Genomic DNA, 23,444 nt, shown 5'->3' with positions numbered 1-23,444 from the left:
CTAAAAATCTTGCTGGTTGGCCCCCTTTAGGCCCTGGCAGCACTGATTCTTCTCTCTTCATCTTGCCAGTGGTCACCACCACCACAAGTTACCCTACAAAGTAGACTTGCAGAGAAAAAGAGTTCACTGTGTCATCCCAACTTACAGGCTCTTAACCTGACACTGTGGGTGACAGAATTTTAACAGTTTTCAGAAATCGATTTTTTAGCAACATGCTTCAGGTACTCCATGAGGTGATAAAACATACCACCAGCAAGTCTTACATCTCCCAGTGGAAAATACGTTTTTTACCTGATGTCGTAAAAAGAATGAGAATGCTCTTCAGGTGGCGGTCCCTACAATTTTGTCCTGCTTGTGCGAACTCCTCAAAACTGGACTTGCCTATTCTTCTGTAAAGGCAAATATCTGTCATTTAGGCCTGCATGCCACTTTATCCTTCCTTGCTCTAAAGAAAGAAAGTCATACAGCTTTTAAAGGGGTTTCTTCACTTGAGATCCTTGGGGGGGGGGGGGGGTAGCCCTGCTAGGTGGTTTCAACTTCATTTTTGTAGAACTTACTTTGTCATCTTTAGAACCACCAGCTTCCGCATCCCTAAAGTTTTGTACTTTAAGTATTTACTGATGGCCTTTCTGCCATGAGGGTGTCTGAGCGTTATGCCTTTATTGCTAACTCTCCTTTTCTTATTTTCCATAAGGATAGGTACTCTCTTAAGGCTAGCCATTTTTTTTGTTTAGCTTTGTTTTTTATTTTGTTTTGATAACACTAAAGACATTATGAAAACAGACTAGCTTTTTGTCCTGTTCCAGGAAGGCAAGTTGGGCAGTCTGATCTCAAAACAGACAGTTTCCAATTAGATCTCAAAATCTATTTCCTTGTGTTCCTACCATGGCACTTGTGAAAGTACACTCCACCAGAGCAGTATCTTCCATTGGTGCTGTGTTAAAGGGTATTGACTCCAGAGCTATTCTGGAAGCAGCCACCTGGTCCAAAACAGTTGATCCCTTTTCTAGATTCAAGGACTTTTTCCTGATCTGTACTACTTGGATTGGTGGACAGCTTTCCTGTCTGTGGTCCATCCATCCTAAACAACTTCTAAGCTTTTGGGATTCCCCCAGTAGTAGTAGTACTGAAATGTTATAACAGTGATCTAAGGGAGAACAGTACAGTTATGTAAGAACTTACCAGAACAGTAGATGGTGTACAGATCACTTTTGCATTACTGCATCGTTCCCTCCTTTCCCCTTGCTGTTCGTCCATTTTTCTGTATACCCTGTTGACTGATGAAGGGGCACTTCCTTCTCCCCTCCTAGCTGATCTTGTGTTTTGTTTTTTGTCTATTATGAGGCCTTTCCCTGGGTATCCTGGCTTTAGATGGTCTGAGGATCTCATGCTCCTACATCTGCTTTTGTCCCCATGCCCACGGGCTGAGATGATAGACCAGACATGAGCATATGGACGTTTTTTGACTTTGGTATGCCAGCAGGACATCAGGTTACCTTGGAGAGAGAACCCAGCAGTATTGGTATACTGCAGCAGTGATCAGTAGGCCATAGGACATCTACCATTGTGGTAAGTTCTTACATAACTGTATTTTCTGCGCATATCCACTGCTTTTTGTTAGGTGTGTTTCTCTTAAAAGCTTGCCCCTTATTTCATCATTTCCTATACTATATATTATCATCTGAAGGAGTTAACTTCATTTAATCAGCAACCTCTGGGTTTCAGATCCGACACTGATCCGAGCCGGCAGCATACCAAGCAAAAAGATCAGAGTTCCAAGCTCCTCCCCCTTACCCATACTACACTGCAACCTCCTTCCAATCCCAAGATCTCATTTGCCATGGCTTTGCCAGCACGGGATTTTTGAGCTCCAGGCAAATTTCAGGGTTTTTCAAAATGTATTGGTCTGTGTGTGCCCCTTTGCTATATCTATAGATAGCTATTAGTTTATCTCCCATTACGGGTTTCTTTCACTAGATATTTGCAAGTTAGAAAGTTGTTAACTTTGTCAGTGTAGACCCCCCCCCTTCCCGCACGTAGTGTGTGTGTGTGTCCGTTTACTATGTCGGAAAGGCAAAGTGACTTTCTCTAAGTGAACAGTGTGTGGCCACAAGCTGTCGCCAGCCAACGGTCACACTCTGTGTGTAGTTTGCTTGGGGGTGCCTAATTTGTCATCCGGCTGCAGAATCTTTGTGGCCTTCAACCCCCGAGCCCTTCCACAGCTTCTTCACCAGCCACAGCTGTGGCTGTCCAGCCTTCTGGCCCTCCTCCCCTGTCCGGGACTCGCCCACCCACCTTGCCACAGGGAGAGGCCAAGAAAGAGAGAATGAAAGAGAAACACAGGGAGACAGAGAGACATACAGAAAAGGAAAAAGAGATGGAGAGAAGGGCCGTAAGTGGCAGGCCGAGTTGGATCCAACGGCCCCTCCCACTAAGGTGATTTTGTCTCCTGTTAAAGTTACTAGGCCATCCTCTCCTCGGCTCCGTTCACCACGTTTTTCTCTGGAGCCAGAGGAGGAGGCTAGACCACCCTCGAGGTTGTCTGTGCGTTGACCCTCCCGGTCGGCATCCTTGATAGACTCGGAGCATCTCTGAAGCAGACATGGATCAGATGATGCGAAGGTTTCTACAAACTCAACTGCAGATGAGTGTTGCTACCCCCCCTCCCACCGGTGTGGGGGGTTCGGCTCCATTTTTCGCCCCGATAGCTCCTTCTCTGATCCACCATCGGATTTGAGTCTATGGATCCGAGGAGCCCCGGAGTCAGGGGGGTCGGCACCATTGGTACCTTTGGCCTCGACGCCAGCCATGCTCTCGAGTCTGTCGGATCTGCTTTCAAATCCGAGCTCTCGGTGCCAGGAGTTGGGCGTGTGATCCGAGGGGATGAGTGTGTCTTTGGTTCCATTGTGGTTGGGGCATACCATCCCTTTGGATCCAGCCATTCCAACTTTGGCTTTGATCCCTTCGTCGGATCCGAGGGTCGCTGCTACCCTCACCACCAGTTTCAGGGAAGCCGGTTCTCCTTCGGCGTTCGACATTGTGGAGAGGGTTCATTCTGAAGGATCGAGACCCCTCGCTCTTTCCTCAGGGTCCATCCCGGCCCCCTCACAGTTGGGCTTGTCTTCTGTCATCCAGTCCCCCCAAGGACAGCCTGTGTCTATTGTGCCCCAGCCAGTTCCCCTGGAGGAACAAAACCATTTGTGAGCCCTCCCTGGAGAGTCCACATGAGGAGGTTCCTCACAAATGCCAATGTAAAAGGAGGCACTTGGACTCCCCCGAGTCCCTCACTGAGAATACTGACTTGGAGGAAGGGGAAGGTTCCCCCATATCACCCCCTGAAGACATCTCCTTCGGAGACATAATAGAAATCCTTTGCCGGGGGGGGGGGGTCTGCCCAAAAACCTTCCTCTGATGAGACTCTATTCCTGGAGGCGTTCGACACAGGTCCATCTACCTCTTGGGTGTGTCCCCCCCCCCCAGCTGACCCTCTGGTGGACCTTACCACCAGAGCTTGGAAGGAGCCGAACACTGTGGAGCCAATACCCAAAAGGCCCGTCAAAATATTGAGCATCCCCCGGCAGATAGATCTTCTGAGCAAAGGTTCCCCAGTTGATGCCATGGTGGTGGCGGCGGCCACAAATAAGGAACTTGCCCAGGAAAGTTCCTTGGTCCACCCCCCAGACAAGGAGTCCAGGGCAATGGACCGTCTTGGAAAGCAGACTTTTGCTTCAGCTACCTTTACTATAAGGGCACTGAATTACTTGGCCCACGTAATTCGACTGCAGCGGGACCTTGTGAAAGAGTACGCCAAGTCTCCTCCGGAGTCCATGTCGGCCGAGGTTAAATGGACCTTCTCCGCTCATATGGCCACTCTGAAGTCTGTGTCCAATTCGTCCATGCGTCTACTCTCTCACTCCACTGAGGGAGCCGCTAGGGCTAGCGGGTCCGGTATCACCTTAAGGTGTCATGCATGGCTCCGTCTTTGCAATTTCTTGGAACCCTTTAAGGCGTCCTTCACTAATGCACCCTTTGGTTCGACCCTGTTCAAGAAGACTGTCCGCGATACACTTGTCCAGATCGAGGAAAGATGGGAAAACGCTGTCAGCCATCGGGATCCGCTTCTCTAACCCTCAAAGGTCCTTTTCCAGGAACCAGCGAGGGCAAAAGAAGCTGTGGTCCCGGAAATCTCAGCAATCCCAGAACGCTCAGGACTCCTCCTCCCCCAGAGGCAGAGGGGGACAAGGTGGATGCTGGCCCAGAGGCAGAGGGGGGCCAAAGAACTTCGGGTCACGGGAACCTTTTTCAGATCGACCCGCGCAGCAACCCTGAGGGGTTGCCCAACTGCTCCTCTCTGGAGGCAGTCAGGGGGTGTTTTTAGATGCACCTAGCCCAATGGGAGTCCATCACGACAGATCGCTGGGTACTTCAAATAATATCCAGAGGCTATTCTATTCCCTTCACAAACAAGCCCCCTTACACAAGGCGCCTCCCAGATGTCTCACCCGCTCAGAGGGAGGCTGCGGCTTTGGAAATACAAAAGATGCTAGAAAAAAGAGCCATCCAGCAGGTGCCCCCAGACCAGTCCAGATCAGGCATCTATTCCAGGTTTCTTTTGGTGCCAGAAAAAAGACTGGGGACCTAAGGACGATTCTCGACCTATCAACAATGAGCCTGTCCGTTGCCAAGGAAAAGTTCCGGATGGTCACACTTCAATCCATCCTGCCCTTCTTGCAGGAGGAAGACTGGTTGTGCTAGATAGACCTCAAGGATGCATACTACCATATCCTGATGGGCAGGCGATCCAGAAGGTTCCTCCGCTTTCGGCTAGGGGCCAGTTATCAATTCAGGGTCCTACCGTTCGGTCTCACTACAGCCACCAGGATTTTCACCAAGGTTATGGCAGTTGTAACGGCCCACCTGAGAATTCGGGGCATTCATGTCTTCCCGTACCTGGACGACTGGCTCCTCACCGCTCCCACCAGGCATCTACTCTTACTAGCCAGAGATTTCTTTCTCCGGATATCATCTCGGCTGGGGATCACCATTAATCTCAGGAAATCTTCCCTTCAACCTGTTCAAGTGTTAGACTTCTTAGGGGCGAGAATAGATTCTCTTCAGGTCAGGGCATTTTTGACTCTGGACAAGCCTACACAGCCTGGCACTTCATGTGTTAGCACTTCTGCAGTCCCCTGCACCCCCAGCAGAATCAGTCCTGAGAGCCTTAGGTTCCATGGCAGCAGCTATCAACCTGATCCCTTGTGCTAGTCTGCATATGAGAATTTTACAGTGGACGTTGCAAGTTCAGTGGTCGATACTTCATCAACCTCTAGATTTTCCGATCCCTCTGAGCAGTGTGTGCAGAAATTCTCTCACGTGGTGGCTCCAATCCCAGGATTTGCAGGAGGGACGTCCCTTTGTTGCACCCCAACCCCAAGCCACAGTGACCACAGATGCCTCCCGCCTAGGGTGGGGGGCACTGTTCGGGCAAGACTGTTCAAGGCACGTGGACTCAAAGCGAGACCATTCTGCATATAAATGTTCTAGAGATGAGAGCGGTCCTTTTAGCATTGCAGGCCCTCCATGCTTATTTTCCTCTGGGAACTATTGCGATCAGTCAGACAATATGTCAGTGGTCTGGTATATCAACAAATGGGGAACCAAGTCTTATCCCCTTTGTCGAGAAGCCATGAGCGTTTGGGAATGGACGATCTCCACCAACCACTTTCTGATAGCCACGTATATTCTGGGTCGGTCCAACATCTTGGCAGACAAATTGAGCAGAACTATCCTTTCTCCCTACGAGTGGTCTCTGAACCCTTGTGTAGCGGAACAGATCTTCCTCAAGTGGGGTCAGCCTTGCTGCGATCTCTTCGCATCGCCATCCAGCATGAAGTGCAGTGAGTTTCTCGCTCTAATCCCCCAACAGGGGAAGCCCCCAGAGACTCTGTTATTCATGCTTGGCCACCCAGTCTTCTTTATGCTTATCCCCTGTTCCTGCTCATGACAAAATTCTTACAGAAAGCTCGTCGGTTGGGGAGCAGAATGATCCTCGTAGCCCCATTCTGGCTTCCCTGCCAACGGTCTCATCTCATAGCTCCACCCTGGATCTTGGATCCCATTCCGGATTTCTGATTAGTCATCCCTCGGGAATGCTTCCTCCGAATCTGGACAGCCTGAAGCTCACTGCTTGGCTGCTCCAGTTCCAGTAGTTGCTAGGACTCCCTGTATCTCTTCCCCTGTTAAATCCATCTTGGTTGCGGCACATAAATTCTCTACCAAGAAAATTTACTGTAGCAGATGGAGACGTTTCTCCATTTGTGCTTCACAGAGAAATCTGGATCCTTTTACTGGTCCGATCCCTGTGGTATTAGACTTTTTGCCTCATCTTCCAGCAAGGAGCCAGCTCTTTCACAGTGAAGGTCCAGCTGGCGGCTATTTCTCATTTCCATGTAGGAGACTATTTAGGCTCTCTCGCTGCTGCCAGAATTTGTAAGACCTTTTTGAAAGGCACTTTTCTTCTGAAACCTCCTATTAAGAATCCGTGCCCGCCGTGGGATCTGACTTTGGTTCTACAAGCCTTAGTTGCACCTCCTTTTGAGTCCTCGGCATCAGTTGACTTAAAATTCTTGTCACGGAAGACTGCTTTTCCGGTAGCTATCACCTCAGCCAGGAGAGTGTCGGAGCTTCAGGCTCTTTGTATGAAACAACCATATCTAGTGTTTCATAAGGACAGGGTGTCTCTCCGGACTAATCCACCTTTTCTCCCTAAAGTTGCTTCTGAGACCAACCTTAATCAGTCTATTAATTTGCCTGTTTTTTTTCCCAAATTTTCAAAACAAAGGGGAATGCAAGCTTCATTTGCTGGATGTTCACAAGCAGTTACGTTTTTATTTGCACAGGACGGAGGTCTTTTGCAAGTCTGATCAACTTTTTGTTTCCTTTGCTAAGCCTTTTTTAGGGAAACCAGTTTTAAAGGTGACCCTCGCTAGGTGGATTTCCCTTTGTATCCTACAAGCATACAGAGAGCTTGGTTTACCAGAGCCAGTAGGAGTTCATGCTCATTCTACGCATTCTATGGCAACATCTGCCGCATTCTAGTCTAGAGTTTCCCTGGACGACATTTTCTCGGCGGCTACCTGGGCGTCATCTCACACCTTTATTACTCATTATAAACTGGATTTAGTGTCTAGAGGAAGGGCTTCCTTTGGCTCTGTGGTGCTTTGGAGTACCTCTCTTAAGGGCCTCCCAAGATTCCGGGTAGCTGGTAACTCTGTCCCACAGGTTGCTGATCAAATGAAGTTAACTACTTCAGATAAAGAAGTTATGTACTCACCATAACATTCCATCTGAGTAGGTAAACTTAATTTGTCATCAACCATCCCTCCCTCTTTCCCCCTTACCTTGGCGATTATTTCTGTTGAGCTTGATGTTCGGAGTTCACGAACTCTGTTTGTCCTTGGTTCAAGGGTCTCAGGTTTTAGTTTGTTGGTGTCACGTGTGGAGTGGCAAACTCGATCTGAGGATTGGAAGGAGGTTGCAGTGTAGTATGGGTGGGGGGAGGAGCTTGGAGCTCAGATCTTTTTGCTTGGTATGCTGCAGGATCAGATCTGAAACCCACAGGTTGCTGATTAATGAAGTTTACCTACTCTGATGGAACATTATGGTGAGTACATAACTTCTTTTTCTCTCTTATTAGAGAATCCCACAGCTTACCGATTTCAGAGTCCCTGGCTCTGTTCAACTGAATATCAGAAGCATTTGCAGTAGTCTGTATTGGATCTAGTCTATTAAAGGGCGAACTCTCTTTTTGGGACTGACAGTAATTACTGTACTTTTCCTCTTAAGTGCTGTTAGTTTCTCTTTCTCATAATCAGGAAAAGTAAAACTTAAATGCCTTTAGTTTGTTTCCTATATACGATAGGAAATGTAGTAATACCTCATCTTTTGTGATTCTGGGACTGTATCATCCTTCACTATAAAAGTAATGGACTTATCCCATTGTACTTGCCAGATTCCCATATCTGTATAAATACTACATCGGCATTTCCTCAGAAAATATGGCACATGCCTAATAACATTAACCTGGCAGTAAAAGTAAATAATAAAGGTGTGTGTCTACCAGAGTGACAAGCTTGGCTTAAACATAGTTATTAATGTTCTAGTTTCAAGATAATAATATTGGATTGATTAGTACTGCTGCGTGAAGCCGTGATGCATGATGTATTTCTGATCAGGTTTAACTTTCTTGCTGTGTGGCTGAAAGGACACAGCTATAAATTTTGAAACACCATATGGTACTCCCTTATTTTTTAATGTCACTTTCAAGAAAAGATAAGCTAAGGCTTTTAGAGGCTTTTTTCCCCCCAACTTAGTGAAAATATTCTCTATGGAGATGCAGTGAAGCTTAGTATTCTTTAAAGTATCTGAAACATGGTTGTAGCCAGACATACACCATGTAAACCATGGTGTATGCATTAATTTTGAAACAGGCAGCATTTTGCACAGCATGAGGGTACCAAGTATTCTGGCTTCAGAGACATACATGAAATGGAAAGTATGTAAGTAGGCAAGCAGAGATAACTGGGTGCGGAGTGCTTCTTATCGTATTAGTTGTCCAAATAAAGGCTTCTGATGTAATTTAGTATATGTACTACATCTGCTTCACATGTATTACCACAGTGTGTTTTGGGCTTTGGGGGCTATATGCTTAATTTGAAGACTGAGATAGGATTAGAAAGAAAGTGGGGTCTTGCATAGGTCTTTCTAAGAATTGATTGAACTGTACTGTGCACCTATGTGTTTCTGCCATATAAAAAGTTTGTCTTTGTTAATCTAGTAGAACACTTATCTCAAGGACTATTGTCCTTTTCAGCACAAGAGGTTAGTAGAGATGACTGTCCAAAACCATTTACAATCTGTGAACAACACTACCACTACTCATTACATACATAATGTACAGTGTAGCAGTAATCGTACAGATGACCTCTTCAATTTGTTCTTGATTAGTATTAGTAGTCATTCAGGTGATGTCATACTTTGTAAGCAAAGCTCAGCTTAACTCTTTTGGTATCAGTAGAATGTGTAGTCATACACATTTGCACCTTGGTTGGAAAATTAGCTGGTTGTTGCTGATAATTCAAGTATCTTAAATACAGTGGCATTTTCACTGATCCTTTGTTTTTTCTAGTCTGGTTTTCAGGCCTCAAATCAGCAAGCTTCTCGACACCCATACCTGCAGCATGGACAAAGCCAGCGATTCTACCACAAATGAGGAGTCCTCCGTTAGATGCCACTACAAATGTTACCAAGGACTTTGGTCTTTACAGTGATTATATTTTTCTTTGCTGGGATAGAAGTAATTTATCTGGAAGAAATTTTAGCTGTTACTGCTTATTAATTACATCAGTGCTTCTTCATGCTAAGATACACACACACAAAAAAAAACTTAATTTCAAGCCAGTCTGTAAAGCCACCTACCAGTGGTGCTTTTAGGATGATGACTGTTACCTGTAGCTTGAGAAGCTCTGAATTTTTTTTCCACAACTGCAACCAGTTAAAATATATGGATCCTGTTCTTCCAAAAAAAAGTGACTTTATACTCTTGACATTCTCAAATAGTTGTGGCTTCTATGTGCATATTTTCAGCTGTTAACATTCTCTGTAATAATTCTGTTTTAATATCTGTAATTGAACTGTGCCAGTCTGATCTCTTTCACTGTTATGCAGACTTTGTTAAACTGCATATAACTTTGGAGCATTTTTTTTTTTTTTGCCATGGCTTGTTGCCACACACAAGTTTCCTGTCCAGCCCACAACTTTCTGCAACACTATCCCATGCCCCGTCCTTTTGTAAACTGTGGCTGCAGCTCACAAGACCATAACTGGAGGCAGGAACCAGGTGCCATAGTCTGCCCACTGCTTGACACGCCATCCATTGGAGCCTAGTGGCCTTCGGTACAAAAGACCATAGGAGTGAGGGAAGCTGAGAACTGCCATGGCCATAGTATTTTGTATATGTTTCTCATGTTACACCCTTATCATGCAGCATATTGACATCCTCTTAAAGCTTAGCTGATGTGATGTCTTTGCCCGGGCCTAAGGAGAGTGACATGTCTAAGCCCAAACACAAGCACTAGCCTGGTTTCTGTTCATAGCCCTGCTTTCTCAAGGCTATAGAAGCAGACCACTCCTCTCCCAAGATAGGCACGCCTGCCTCCTTGCCTATACAGTCAAGCACTGGAGTTGCTAGTCAGACTCTGGTCACCTAGGTTATAGTTGGGGCTCCATCCTGCTGTGCCACCAGTGCAGGCTAACTTTGGAACTGTTTTGATGTAGCATTCCAACAGACCTCTTCCAGCACTCTTTTTTTTTTTTTTCTCAAATTGTACATTGTTTTCCACAACATATATGTATGTACTTTGGAGAAAACCAAAGAAATAAAACTTAAAAGTTATGGTAGTTTGGTGTGCATCACTGATTAAAGGTCCCAGTGGAATTCTGTGGTTACTTTTTACTGTACATCTGTACTTAATTTCTGCAACTGTACTGTTTATTGTGCTTATATTGCAGTCTGAGGTAGCTGTTGCAGGACATTGTTAAAGTAGCATTTCACTTCAGTTCTGGTTTTCTGATTTATCACTTGTCCATTGCTGAACTGGCATTCCACCTTATGCATTAGAAAACTGTGTGCGTGTATGTGTATAGAGTCCTTTCGTTGTCTTATGTTGTGGGAAAGATCCAGACCTTCTCCTGTAGTTGTCTTCCATTTCTTACATGAAGAAATGGTTGCTTCAGTTCAGTATTTGGTGGACATGTGTATCCAGATTTGAGGTGTCGTTCTTCCAGTCCATATGTTATACTACGGTGACGTGCTAGAATTACAAATGCCATTTTCTAAAGTAGGTCAGTCACAAGTACTGTTTGTACTCAAGGCCAAAGAATCTGGCAGACCATTGTTACTACTTCAGGTCTTGTATCAATTGTAGACCAAAAGTATTTGCAGGCGTACATTTTGTCAGAGATGCATATTAAGATGTGATGCTGCTGTTAGGGCTTACCCTACTTTTATCCTTTTCTGCTACTCTCTACTTTATCCCTAGATATTTCTGGGGAACATATGAAATAAGACGATTTTGTTAATGTTTGTTTGGAATAGGGTTACTAAACCAAGAGAAACCATTCTTCCAGACAGAAATGATTGTTTGTCAGCAGACCTCAGGGTAGGTACAAGGTCGATTTGACAGTGGTAATAAATTCCCCTACTCTTTTCAATGAATTAAAAAGAAAAAAAATACATTTAGTATTTAACATTGCGTTGCGGTGACTTAAAAAGTTGAGAAACAAATATTTTTATTTTTATTCGTGCATTACTATAAAGGAACATTGTTAATACTGGTTTTGCTCTTACACTAGGTTTAATATAACTTGGCATTTAAAATTATTTGTGATGCATTTCTGTTTGCGATACCTTTGAACTTTTACACTATTAATTTTCAATATTCAAGGTTCTTTTCTGATATTAATCCTTATAGAGAAAGTATCTTTACAAAACAACCGAGATGTTTTTCATTTTCAGTTGTCCGCTGGATCTTAGCAGAGTAATGCTTCTTCTTAAGGAGTATGTATGCTCTGCTCTTAACCATAGATCTGAAGTAGGGACTTCATTTGTCAGCAACCTGTGGGTCTTGGATCCGATATCGGATCCGAGCAGGCAACTTGTTTCATAGCTAATGGATCCGAGCTCCTAGCTCCTCCCCTCACCCATAATCCCCTGCCAACCCTCCATGACCTCAGAACTAGTTTGCCGCGCTTGTGGATGGCTGGATTCCTTTGAGCTCTAGCGAAATCGTCAGTTAAGTCTGTTTTTCTTAGTCAAATTTTCTCTACTTTAATTTTAAAAAAGTGTGTAAGAGTTAGGTTCCCTGTAATATTTATTTTTTTACATAGTTTTTCCCTCCCTTCGCTGGTTGTTAGTGAGTGTGTGTGTGTGTGTTGTGTTTTTGGGGCCTGTGTGTTTGTGTAGCACTCCTTTTTCTTTAAAGTATGGCTGAGGCCCCAAAAGCCATTTTTTCTAAATGTACCGAGTGTGGACATAAGCTCTCCCCGGCTGATGGCCACACTCGGTGCGTTCGGTGCCTTGGGGTTGAACACCTCACCTCAGGCTGTACCATTTGTGCAGCGTTCAACCCCAGGGCACTGAAAGAGCGGAGGTCGAAGCTGGTCCTGGCGGGACTTTTGCCCCCGGACTTGGCTCCGGCCTCCGCTGCTCCCATGGCACTACCACAGGCTGTGGTTATTGCCACTCCTGCCCCCCTTCCTTCGGCCGGGACTCAAACTCCCGCTAAAGCGCCGGAGGACAGGGAGGCTAGGAGGGAGAAACGGAGGGAGAAACACCACAAGCGGCGGGCCGAGGCCTCCGCTTCGGCCCCGCCAGCTAAGCGGGCTTCTCCCTCCACTGCTTCTAGGTCTCCTCCTCCTCGGTTCCGATCTCCTTGCTTCTCCCCAGGGCCCGAGGAGGAGGCCCGATCTCCATCGAGGTCATCGAGGCGGCATTCCAGGCCTGTCTCGGTGGCCTCTTCGAAATCAACATTCAGCATGTCTGATGCAGACTTGGACCGGATGATGCGAAGATTCATCCAGGCCCAGCTGCAGATGGGAGTGCTCTTGCCCCCCCCCCCTTTCGGGGGGAGCTTGACACCCTTTTTCGCTCCAATTGCTCCTTCTCCGACCCGCTACCCGGGTTCGGAGCATTCGGAGCCGAGCAGCGTCGGAGCCGGGAGTGGGTCGGCACCGACAGTACTTGGTACTTCGGATCCGACCCTGCCCTCGAGTCTGTCAGATCCGACCTCTCGGAGCTGTGGCCCGAGCTTCGGATCCGAGGGATTCAGTGTGCCCTCGGCTCCGTCCAGGTCGGAGCGTACTGGTCCTTCAGATCCGATGGTCTTGGCGCTGGTTCCGATCCCTTCATCTGATCCGAGTGGGAGCCGGCTCTCGGAGCCCAGGGAGAGCGGTTCCCCCTCGGCCTTCGATGTAGTGGAGAGGGCTCTGTCGAGAGCATCCGGACCCCCGGCCCTTGTCTCGGCTCCACCCTGCACTCTCTCTCTGCTGGGCCAGGCTTCCATCACCTGGCTTCAGGGACAGCCTGCTTCAATGTCCCAGGTTGTTCCATTGGAACAGGATGTTGCTGGCGAGATGACCTCGGACAGCCCCCCCCGAGGAAGTGCCCCACAAGCACAAGTGCAAGAGGAGGCACGTGGTCTCCCATGAGTCCTTAACTGAGGACACGGACTTGGATGAAGGGGAAGGCTCCCCAAGATCACCCCCTGAGGATGTCTCCTTTGGAGGCATCATGGAGATGCTGAGAATCAGAGGTGGGTGGTCTGCCCCCAAGGCTTCCTCTGAGTCCGTGTTTCTGGAGGCATTCGAAGCAGGCCCGTCTACTTCTTGGGTGTCCCCTCCGGCCGACCCCTTGGTGGACCTTATTACCACCAGGGCGTGGAAGGACGCGGACACCGTGGAGCCAATACCCAAATGCCCGGACAGGATACTAAGCCCCCCCCCCGCAGACCGGTCACACTGGAGCAAGGGTCCCCCCGTAGATGCCAAGTTGACCGTGACAGCCACAAAGAGGGAACTAGCTCAGGAGAGCCCCTCAGTCCATCCACCGAGCAAGGAGTCCCGCTCGATGGACCGCTTAGGGAAGCGAGTTTTTAGTTCAGCGACCTTTGCGGTAAGGTCTCTGAACTATATGGCACATGTCCTCAGGATGCAGCGGGATCTTATCAAAGAAAACGCTGCCTCCCCCCGAGTCCATGTCGGCGGAGGACAAACAATTGTACTCCACCCGAATGGCCACCCTGAGATCCATTTCAAATACCTCTATGCGGCTATTGTCCCACGCCACCGAGGGAGCCGCTAGAGCTAGCGGAGCAGGCCTAGTCATGAGACGTCAGGCCTGAATCCGTCATTGTGACTTTGCGGAGCCCTTTAAAGTGTCCTTTGCGAACGCCCCTTTCGATGGTTCTGCCCTGTTTGGCAAAACAGTTCGCAAGACACTTGTCCAGAGCGAGAAGGACGGGAAGACTTCTGCCATCGGAGTTCGCTTCTCTGCTCCCCAGCGGTCCTTTTCGAAGAACCAAAAGGGTCAGAAGAAGATGTGTTTCCGGAAATCGCAACATTCCCAACCCGCTCCGGGCAACCAGTCCTTCCGTGGCAGAGGAGGACAGGGAGGACGCCGCCCCAGGGGCAGAGGGGCTCCGAGAAACTTTGGGTCCAGAGAACCTTTCTCTGACCGGCCCACACGGCAGCCCTGAAGGGTTGCCCGACTGCTCCACTCTGGAGGCAGTCGGGGGGGGGGGGGCGCTTCTCTGAGCACCTAGCGGCATGGGAGTCCATCACGACAGACCGCTGGGTGCTTCGAATTATATCCAGAGGATACAAAATCCCATTACTTCATGTCCCCAAATTCAAGAACCTCCCCGATGTACCACCCGATCAGAGGGAGGCCGCAGCCGCAGAAATTCAGCAGCTGCTAAGAAAAAGAGCCATCCAGCCCGTCCCCCAAGACCAGCTTGGATTAGGGTTCTACTCCAGGTTTTTTTTGGTGCCAAAAAAGACGGGGGACTTGAGAACGATTCTAGACCTGTCCCGTTTGAACCTATCGGTAACCAAGGAAAAATTCCGAATAGTCACTCTTCAATCTATTCTCCCCCTTCTAAGGGAGAACGATTGGATGTGCTCTATAGACCTCAAGTCTGCGTACTACCACATTCTAATGGACAGATGATCCAGGAGGTTCCTCCGCTTCCGGCTGGGAGCCAGTCACTAAAAGTTCAGGGTCCTTCCCTTTGGCCTCACCACAGCCCCCAGGGTGTTCACCAAGGTATTAGCAGTGATTGCGGCCCACCTGAGACTCCAGGGAATACAGGTCTTTCCGTACTTGGGACGAATGGCTCCTGACAGCCCCAACAAGGCATCTACTTTGCTCAGCCAGAGATTTCTTTCTCCGCCTAGCCCCACAGTTAGGCATCACCATCAATGCCGACAAATCCTTTATGGCCCCGACACAAGTAATAGAATTCATAGGAGCCAGAATAGACACCAGAGATCTACGAGCCTTCCTGACGTCGGAACGACTACGGAATTTGCAACTTCATATGCGGGCCATCCTCCAGTCAGAGACCCCACCGGCGGAATTGGTCCTGAGGGTGCTGGGCTCCATGGCGGCAGCGATAACACTTCCTCCATGCGCCCGTCTGAACATGCAGGTACTGCAGTGGACCCTTCTAGTACAATTGTCTTTTCTGTCTTTTCCTCTCCATCACCCCATTGCTATCAGCAAGGCTTGCAGGAGGGCTCTATTATGGTGGCTCCGTGCTCCGGACCTCCATACGGGCCGACCCTTCTGCACCTCTTCCCCTCTCGCCACGGTGACCACGGACGCCTCCCGCCTCGGGTGGGGGGGGGCATTATTCAGGCAGGACCGTCCAAGGCACGTGGAACGATACAGACCCCTCCCTGCATATCAACGTTCTGGAGATGAGAGCGGCGCTGTACGCATTGCAAGCACTTTAGAATCTCCTCCCTGTAGGAACGATTGCAATTCAGTCGGACAACATGTCAGTTGTCTGGTACATCAACAAACGGGGAACCAGGTCTTACCCTCTATGCCGCAAAGCCATGAGAGTGTGGGAATGGGAGATTTCCACCAACCGCTTTCTGATTGCAACGCACATTCTGGGGCGGGCCAACATCCTAGTGGACAAACTCAGCCGCACCCTTCTTAACCCGTATGAGTGGTCCCTCAACCCACTAGTAGCGAAGCAGATATTCGCAATATGGGGGCAACCCTGCTGCGATCTTTTTGCCTCTCCCTCAAACACCAAATGCGGCAATTTCTTTGCTCTGATTCCCCCTCCAGGGGAAACCCCAAGAGACACTCTGGTGCATGCTTGGCCACCCGGACTACTTTATGCCTATCCTCCTCTACCCCTGATGCTGCAGCTCTTACAGAAAGCCTCGCGGTTGGGGAGCAGGATGATCCTCATTGCTCCATTCTGGCCTCGGCAAATTTGGTTCCCTTACCTGTGGTCTCACCTAGTGAATCCCCCTTGGATTCTGGATCCCAGTCGGATCTAATCTCCCATCCGTCTGACTTACCGACCCCAAATCTGGACAATCTGAAGCTGACTGCTTGGTTGCTTCAGTTCCACTCCTAGTTAGGACTCCGGTATCTCTTCACCAGTCAAGGCCATCCTTGTGGCAGCGCATAAGCCCTCCACCAGGAAAGTGTACCGCAGTAAATGGAAACGTTTCTCCGTCTGGGCAGAGCATCATAATTTAGATCCCTTTACGGCCCCTCTTCCATCCATATTAGACTTCCTAACCGAACTTTTTCAGGAAGGCGCTAGTTGCACAACTGTCAAAAGTGCAATTGGCTGCCATCTCCCATTACCATGTGGGACATGACACAGGGCCCTTGATGTCGGCCAAATTGTGTAAAACCTTTCTCAATGGCACCTTTTTGCTTAGACCCCCTATAAAAGAAGCCGTACCACCTTGGGATCTTTCACTAGTTCTTCAAGCCCTGACTGCTCCACCTTTTGAACCTGCTGCTTCAGTAGATCTCAAATACTTGTCCTGGAAAACAGCATTCCTTGTAGCCATTACTTCTGCGAAAAGAGTTTCGGAGCTTCAAGCTCTTTCTGTGAAGCCCCCTTATTTGATCTTTCATCCGGACAGAGTGTACCTCAGGACCGATCCCTCCTTCCTTCCCAAAATAGCATCAGAAACCAATATAAATCAATCCATAAATTTACCGGTCTTCTTTCCTAAATATCAGAATAAAGGAGAGTACAAGCTGCACTCATTAGATGTTCATAGGCAGCTGCGTTTTTATACTCCTAGAACAGCTGGTCACAGACAATCCAACCAGCTGTTCATTTCCTTTGCCAAATTTAATTTGGGGAAAGCAGTATCAAAAATCTCTCTATCATGCTGGATTTCACAATGCATCCTGCTAGCGTACCAAGCTTCTGGGAGACCCGCACCTGAAGGAGTTCGCGCACATTCCACTCGTTCCATCTGTACTTCTGCGGCCTTCAAATCTAAAGTTCCATTGGATGATATTTGTTCGGCAGCCACTTGGGCCTCATCTCATACCTTTATTAACCACTACAAACTGGACGTGATTTCTAGAGGGAGAGCATCCTTTGGCTCTGTGGTGCTCCGCAATCCTTCCATGATGGCCACCCAAGATTCAGGTAGCTGGGGACTCTGTCCCACAGGTTGCTGACAAATGAAGTCCCTACTTCAGATTAAGAAGTTACGTACTCACCGTAAAGTTCCATCTGAGTAGGTAGCTTCATTTGTCTGCAACCATCCCCCCTCCTTCCCCCTGGCCTTCAGTGCATCTATGTAAGTTGGAATACCCTTTTTGGGTATATATTGAGGGGCAAACTTGATCTGAGGTCATGGAGGGTTGGCAGGGGATTATGGGTGAGGGGAGGAGCTAGGAGCTCGGATCCATTAGCTATGAAACAAGTTGCCGGCTCGGATCCGATATCGGATCCAAGTCCCACAGGTTGCAGACAAATGAAGCTACCTACTCAGATGGAACGTTATGGTGAGTACATAACTTCTTATTTTCCAAATGTAGCAGACCATAAGACAGCATGATCTGAAGTAGTTAATTCATTTGTTCTGCAACCTGTGGGTCTCGGATCCGACTGGCAGCTTTCCAAGCTTCAAGATCCGAGCTCCTTGCTCCTCCCCTCTACCCACAATCCCGTGTCACCACCACACTACCCCAGATCGTTTTTGCCACCGCTTGAATAACAAGCATCTTGAGAACAGCTCCTGAGCTTAGACAGGGAAGTGAATCATTTTCTTTCAGAGATTTTCTTAAAACTTTAAAACTTAAAAAGGAGAGTATTGTGAGTGTTTCTCTGCCCTTTTTTGTTTTCAGGATTGCATTTTTTTATTCAAACCCTTCCCCTGGGTGTGTGAGTGTGTGTGTCAGGAAAATGGCCGAAGGCCATAAAGCTATTTTTTCAAAGTGCACTGGGTGTGGCCATAAGCTTTCCCCAGCTGATGGCCACACTCAGTGCGTTATATGCCTGGGGGTTGCCCATTTGTCTTCGGACTGCCAGGTTTGCGCAGCCTTCAACCACCGGGCTGTGAGGGACAGAAGGAACAGGCTTATTCTGGTGGGATTGCTTCCCCCGGAGGAGGCCTCTTCCTCCTCTCCCTCCAAGGTGCAGGCTACCCAGGTAGCTTCGGCACCTCTGATTCCCTCGACTCAGGCTGGGACTCAACCTCCCACTACTGCCTTGAGTACGAAGGAAGTTCAGTCTTCTCCTTCTAGGGATAAGCACAGGGAGAAGCACAGACACAAGAGGCGAGCCGAGCTTCATCCCTCGGCTCCGCCTTCAAAAATTGTTAAATCGCCTCCGAGGGTGTCCGGACCTTCTCCTTCTCGGCTCCGATCTCCTTCCTTCTCACTGGAGCTGGAGGAGGAGCTCCTATCACCCTCGAGGTCGTTGAGGCGGCCCTCCAGGCCTGCCTCTACGACCTCCCCCTCCTCAGGGGGGGGGGTGCAGCTTCAATATTTGCCCCGATTTCTCCTCCTTCAACCCGGATCCGGGTTTTGGAGTCTTCGGATCCAGGCCCTTTCGGAGCCGGGGTTTTGCCGGCGCCGGTGGCCCAAGCCTTCACGACGTCGACCATACCCTCGAGTATCTCGGATCCGAGCTCTCGAATCTGTGGGCTGGGCGTCGGATCCGTGGGAGCGGGTGCATCTTCGGCACCGCCTATGTCGGAGAGCACCTCCCTTTCGGATCTGATGGCTTCGGCTCTGACCCCGATCCCTATCTCGGAGCCGAGGAGACTGCTTTCGGGGCCGGAAGAGAGTAGTTCTCCCTCGGCGTTCGAGGTAGTGGAGAGGGTACTGTCGAGGTCTTCCAGGTCCCCGACTCAGGCTTTGGATCCCTCCGCCCCCCCACTGCATACGGGTCTAACTTCCATCATCCTTCCATCGGGACAGCCTGCTCAGACCCTCCAGTTGGTTCCCTCGGAGGAACAAGAGGCCGTTAACGAGCCTTCTTTTGATAGTCCCACAGAGGAGGTGCCTCGTAAACGGACATGTAAAAGGAGGCACATGGACTCCCCCGAGTCCGTCACCACAGATACGGACTTAGAGGAAAGGGAAGGTTCCCCAAGGTCACCCCCCGAGGATGTCTCCTTTGGAGACATCATGGAAATGTTGCGTATTGGGGGGGGGGGTCTGCCCAAAAACCTTCCTCGGATGAGTCCTTATTTCTGGAGGAGTTTGAAGCGGGCCCATCTACCTCCTGGGTGTCCCCACCGGCAGATCCCCTGGTAGATCTCCTGACTACCAGGGCTTGGCAGGAACCCGACACTGTGGAGCCTATCCCACGTTGACCGGATAAAATCCTTAGCCCCCCTTCAGACAGGCAGGCTTGGGCCAAAGGGTCTCCAGTTGATGCCATGTTGGTGGCTGCTGCCACTAAAAGAGAACTCTCCCAGGAGAGCTCCACGGTCCCCCCGCCGGACAAGGAGTCCCGGGTGCTGTACCATATAGGGAAGCGGACCTTTGCTTCAGCAACCTTCTCCGTGAGGACGCTGAATTATATGGCGCATATCATCAGGCTGCAACGGGATTTGATCAAGGAATACACTGCAGCTCCACCTGAGTCCATGTTGGTCAAGGACAAAACCGTGTTCTCGACAAGCATGGCCACTCTCAAGTCCATTTCAAATACGTCCATGCGCGGCTACTGTCTTATGCTACGGAGGGAGCCGCAAGGGCCAGCGGAGCAGGTGTTGTCTTGAGACGTCACGCCTGGCTCCGTCTTTGTAATTTTGCTGAACCTTTCAAGGCGTCCTTCACGAACGCACCCTTTGACGGCTCTTCGCTTTTTGGCAAAACTGTACGCGATATACTAGTCCAAAGCGAGAAGTACGGGAAGACGCTGTCTGCCATCGGTGTCCGCTTCTCGAGCCCCCAACGTTCCTTCTCAATGTATCAGAGGGGGGCAAAAGAAGCTGTGGTTCCGCAAGTCTCAGCAATCCTATCCAGCTTCGGACTCCGCGCCCTCCAGAGACAGAGGAGGGCAGGGTGGACGCCGGCCCAGAGGCAGAGGGGGACCGCATAACTTCTGGTCTAGGGAGCCTTTTTCCGAGAGACCCGCGCAGCAGCCCTAAGGGCTTACCCGACTGTCCAGCTCTGGAGACAGTCGGGGGGGCGTTTAACGAAGCACCTGTCAATGTGGGAGTCCATCACGAACGATCAATGGGTGCTCCGAATTATATCCAGAGGCTACAAAATTCTCTTCCTATTTCGTCCTCCCTCAGGTGGTCGCCTCCCCGATGTCCCACCCAATCAAAGAGAGGCGGCGACCGTAGAGATTTCAAATTTGTTAGAAAAAAGAACCATCCAGCGGGTCCCCTCAGACCAATCCGGATTGGGCTACTACTCAAGGTACCTTTTAGTGCCAAAAAAGACGGGGGACCTCAGGCCCATTCTAGACTTGTCCGCCCTGAACATGTTTGTCCCCAAAGAAAAATTCCAGATGGTCACTCTACAATCTATTATCCCCTTAATGCAGGAGAATGACTGGATGTGCTCTATAGACCTCAAGGACGCGTACTACCACATTCTAATGGACATACGGTCCAGGAGGTTCCTCCGCTTCCGGCTAGGGGCCAGTCATTACCAGTTCAGGGTCCTTCCGTTCGGACTCACCTCAGCCCCCAGGGTGTTCACCAAAGTCATGGCAGTGGTTGCGGCCCACCTGAGGCTTCAGGGCATAAGGGTCTTTCCGTACCTAGACGACTGGCTCCTCACAGCAACCAACAGGCATCAACTTTGTACAGTGAGAGACTATGTGCTGTCTCTTGCTGACAGCTTGGGCATCTCAGTCAACATACCGAAGTCTTTTCTTCATCCTGTGCAAGCATTAGATTTCATAGGAGCCAGGCTAGATTCCCGATCTTCTCGGGCCTTCTTGACCTCGGACAGGCTGTCCAGCCTCTCACTCCAGGTTTTGGCTCTTCTTTGCACCAAAGCTCCGCCGGCGGAGTTAGTCCTGAGGGCACTAGGCTCGATGGCAGCGGCTATCGGCCTGTGTCTCCATGCTTGCCTAAGGATGCGTATATTACAGTGGACACTCCAAGTTCAATGGTCACTGTTACTCCACCCATTGAACACTCCTGTCCCCCTGAGCAGAGTTTGCAGGGAATCCCTCCTTTGGTGGCTTCACTCCCCAGAACTCGGGCAAGGGAGACCCTTTGTGATCCCCCCCCCCCCCACAGGTCACGTTAACCACGGATGCTTCTCGCCTAGGGTGGGGGGGGGGCATTGTTTGGGCAGAAACGTCCAAGGTACGTGGACCTTGTCGGAGACCGCTTTGCACATAAATGTTCTGGAGATGAGGGCGGTGCTTTTAGCGTTGCAGGCTCTCCAAGACCTTCTACCTCTAGGAACGATTGCAATACAGACGGGACAATATGTCAGTGGTCTGGTATATAAACAAACAAGGGGGAACCAGATCCTACCCTCTTTGTCTAGAAGCTATGAGAGTTTGGGAATGGGCGATATCCACCAACCGCTTTCTGATAGCAACGCACATTCCGGGACGATCCAACATTTTGTTCGGACAAATTGAGTCGAGTAACTCTCAGTCCTTACGAGTGGTCTCTCAATCCAAAAGTTGCAAAGGAAATTTTCCACAAGTGGGGTTGGCCTCGCTGCGATCTTTTTGCTACTCCCCAAAACACAAAATGCAGCGAGTTCTTCGCAATTCTTCCCCCAGAAGGGGAGAGCCCCAGAGACGCTCTGATTCATGCTTGGCCTCCTGGTCTACTCTATGCTTATCCCCCGCTTCCGCTCATGGCGAAGTTCATTCAGAAAGCCGCATGGTTGGGGAGCAAAATTATCCTCATAGCCCCATTCTGGCCTCGTCAAATCTGGTTTCCATACCTGCAGTCTCACAGTCTCTCCTCCCCTTTAATCCTGGATCCCATTCCAGATCTGATATTGCACCCAACGGGGTGCCCAACACCGAACCTGGTAAACCTCAAGCTCGCGGCTTGGTTGATCCAGTTCCACTAATGGCAAGGACTCCCGGTATCTCGTCACCAGTGAAAACTATTCTGGTAGCGGCTCATAAACCGTCCACCAGGAAAATCTATAATAGTAAGTGGAAACTATTTTCTATCTGGGCTAACAGCCAAGGTCTCAACCCATTTACTGTTCCGATTCCTACAGTCTTGGATTTTTTGTCCATGATTTTTGAACAAGGGGCCAGTGCATCAACGGTTAAAGTACAGTTGGCAGCAATATCCCATTTTCATGTGGGAGACTGATTAGGATCTCTAGCATCTACAAAATTGTGCAAGACATTCTTGTGTGGCGTTTTCCTTCTCAAGCCACCAGTGAAATCCGTGACTACCCCTTGGGACTTGATCTTTGTTCTGCAAGCCTTAACGAAACCTCCTTTTGAACCTGCAGCTTCTGTACCCCTTAAATTTCTGTCCTGGAAAACAGCATTCTTGGTAGCCATAACTTCTGCTAAAAGGGTTTCAGAGCTCCAAGCTTTGTGCATGAAACCTCCCTATCTTATTTTCCACAATGACAGAGCGTCTCTCAGGACTAACCCGTCTTTCTTACCAAAAGTGGCATCTGTGGCAAATATCAATCAGACTATCAATCAGCCAGTGTTTTTCAAAAATTTTCAAAATAAGGGAGAATACATGTTGCATACACTAGACGTACATAGACAGTTGCGTTTTTACCTGCACAGGACCAAATATGTTCGTAAGGCTGATCAACTCTGTGTCATTTGCTCCTTCATTCATGGGAAAACCTATATCCAAAGTGACACTGGCTAATTGGATTTGTCAATGTATTTCTCAGGCTTATAAGGCATCAGGCAAAACAACCCCATTCAAAATCCGTGCACATTCCACAAGGTCTATCGCAACTTCTGCAGCCTTCTGGTCCAGGATGCCGTTGGACGACATATGTTCAGCAGCCACTTGGTCTTCTGCTCATACGTTTATTTCTCATTATAAGCTGGACATGATATCTAGAAGCAGGGCATCCTTTGGCTCCGCGGTGCTTTGGAATATCCTCCCATAGACCACCCAGGTTTCTTTGTTTAGGTAGCTGGGGACTCTCTCACAGGTTGCAGAACAAATTAAGTAACTACTTTAGATTTAGAAGTTATGTACTCACCATAACGTTCCATCTGAGTAGGTACTTCATTTGTCTGCAACCATCCCCCCCTGCCATCCCCCTAACCTATATCGGGTTTCTAGGATCTTTATGATTCTTGAGAATATCTGAACCTGTTTATTACAGGTTTTTCCAGGTGATACAGCAAAACCGATCTGAGGTAGTGTGGTGGTGACAGGGGATTGTG

At 49.0% G+C, this 23,444-nt stretch overlaps 1 protein-coding gene across 1 annotated transcript in view; it reads left to right on the top strand.

Annotated features, from left to right (window-relative positions):
• GPS2 (G protein pathway suppressor 2) overlaps nucleotides 1-10,458 on the top strand; it is a 1,799,357-nt gene extending 1,788,899 nt beyond the window's left edge. Inside the window, exon 11 of the mRNA XM_044077034.1 lies at nucleotides 9,188-10,458. Within this exon, the coding sequence (XP_043932969.1) occupies nucleotides 9,188-9,271 (84 nt within the window). The 3' untranslated portion in view covers nucleotides 9,272-10,458. The remainder of the gene's footprint in view (nucleotides 1-9,187) is intronic.
• The last annotated feature ends 12,986 nt before the right edge of the window (nucleotides 10,459-23,444 follow it).

The sequence above is a fragment of the Protopterus annectens genome, chromosome 7.part0 (genome assembly GCF_019279795.1).
Source record: "Protopterus annectens isolate FY-2018-M chromosome 7.part0, PAN1.0, whole genome shotgun sequence".
NCBI classification, from domain to species: Eukaryota; Metazoa; Chordata; order Ceratodontiformes; family Protopteridae; genus Protopterus; species Protopterus annectens.
This window is presented reverse-complemented; position numbering and strand designations above follow the sequence as displayed.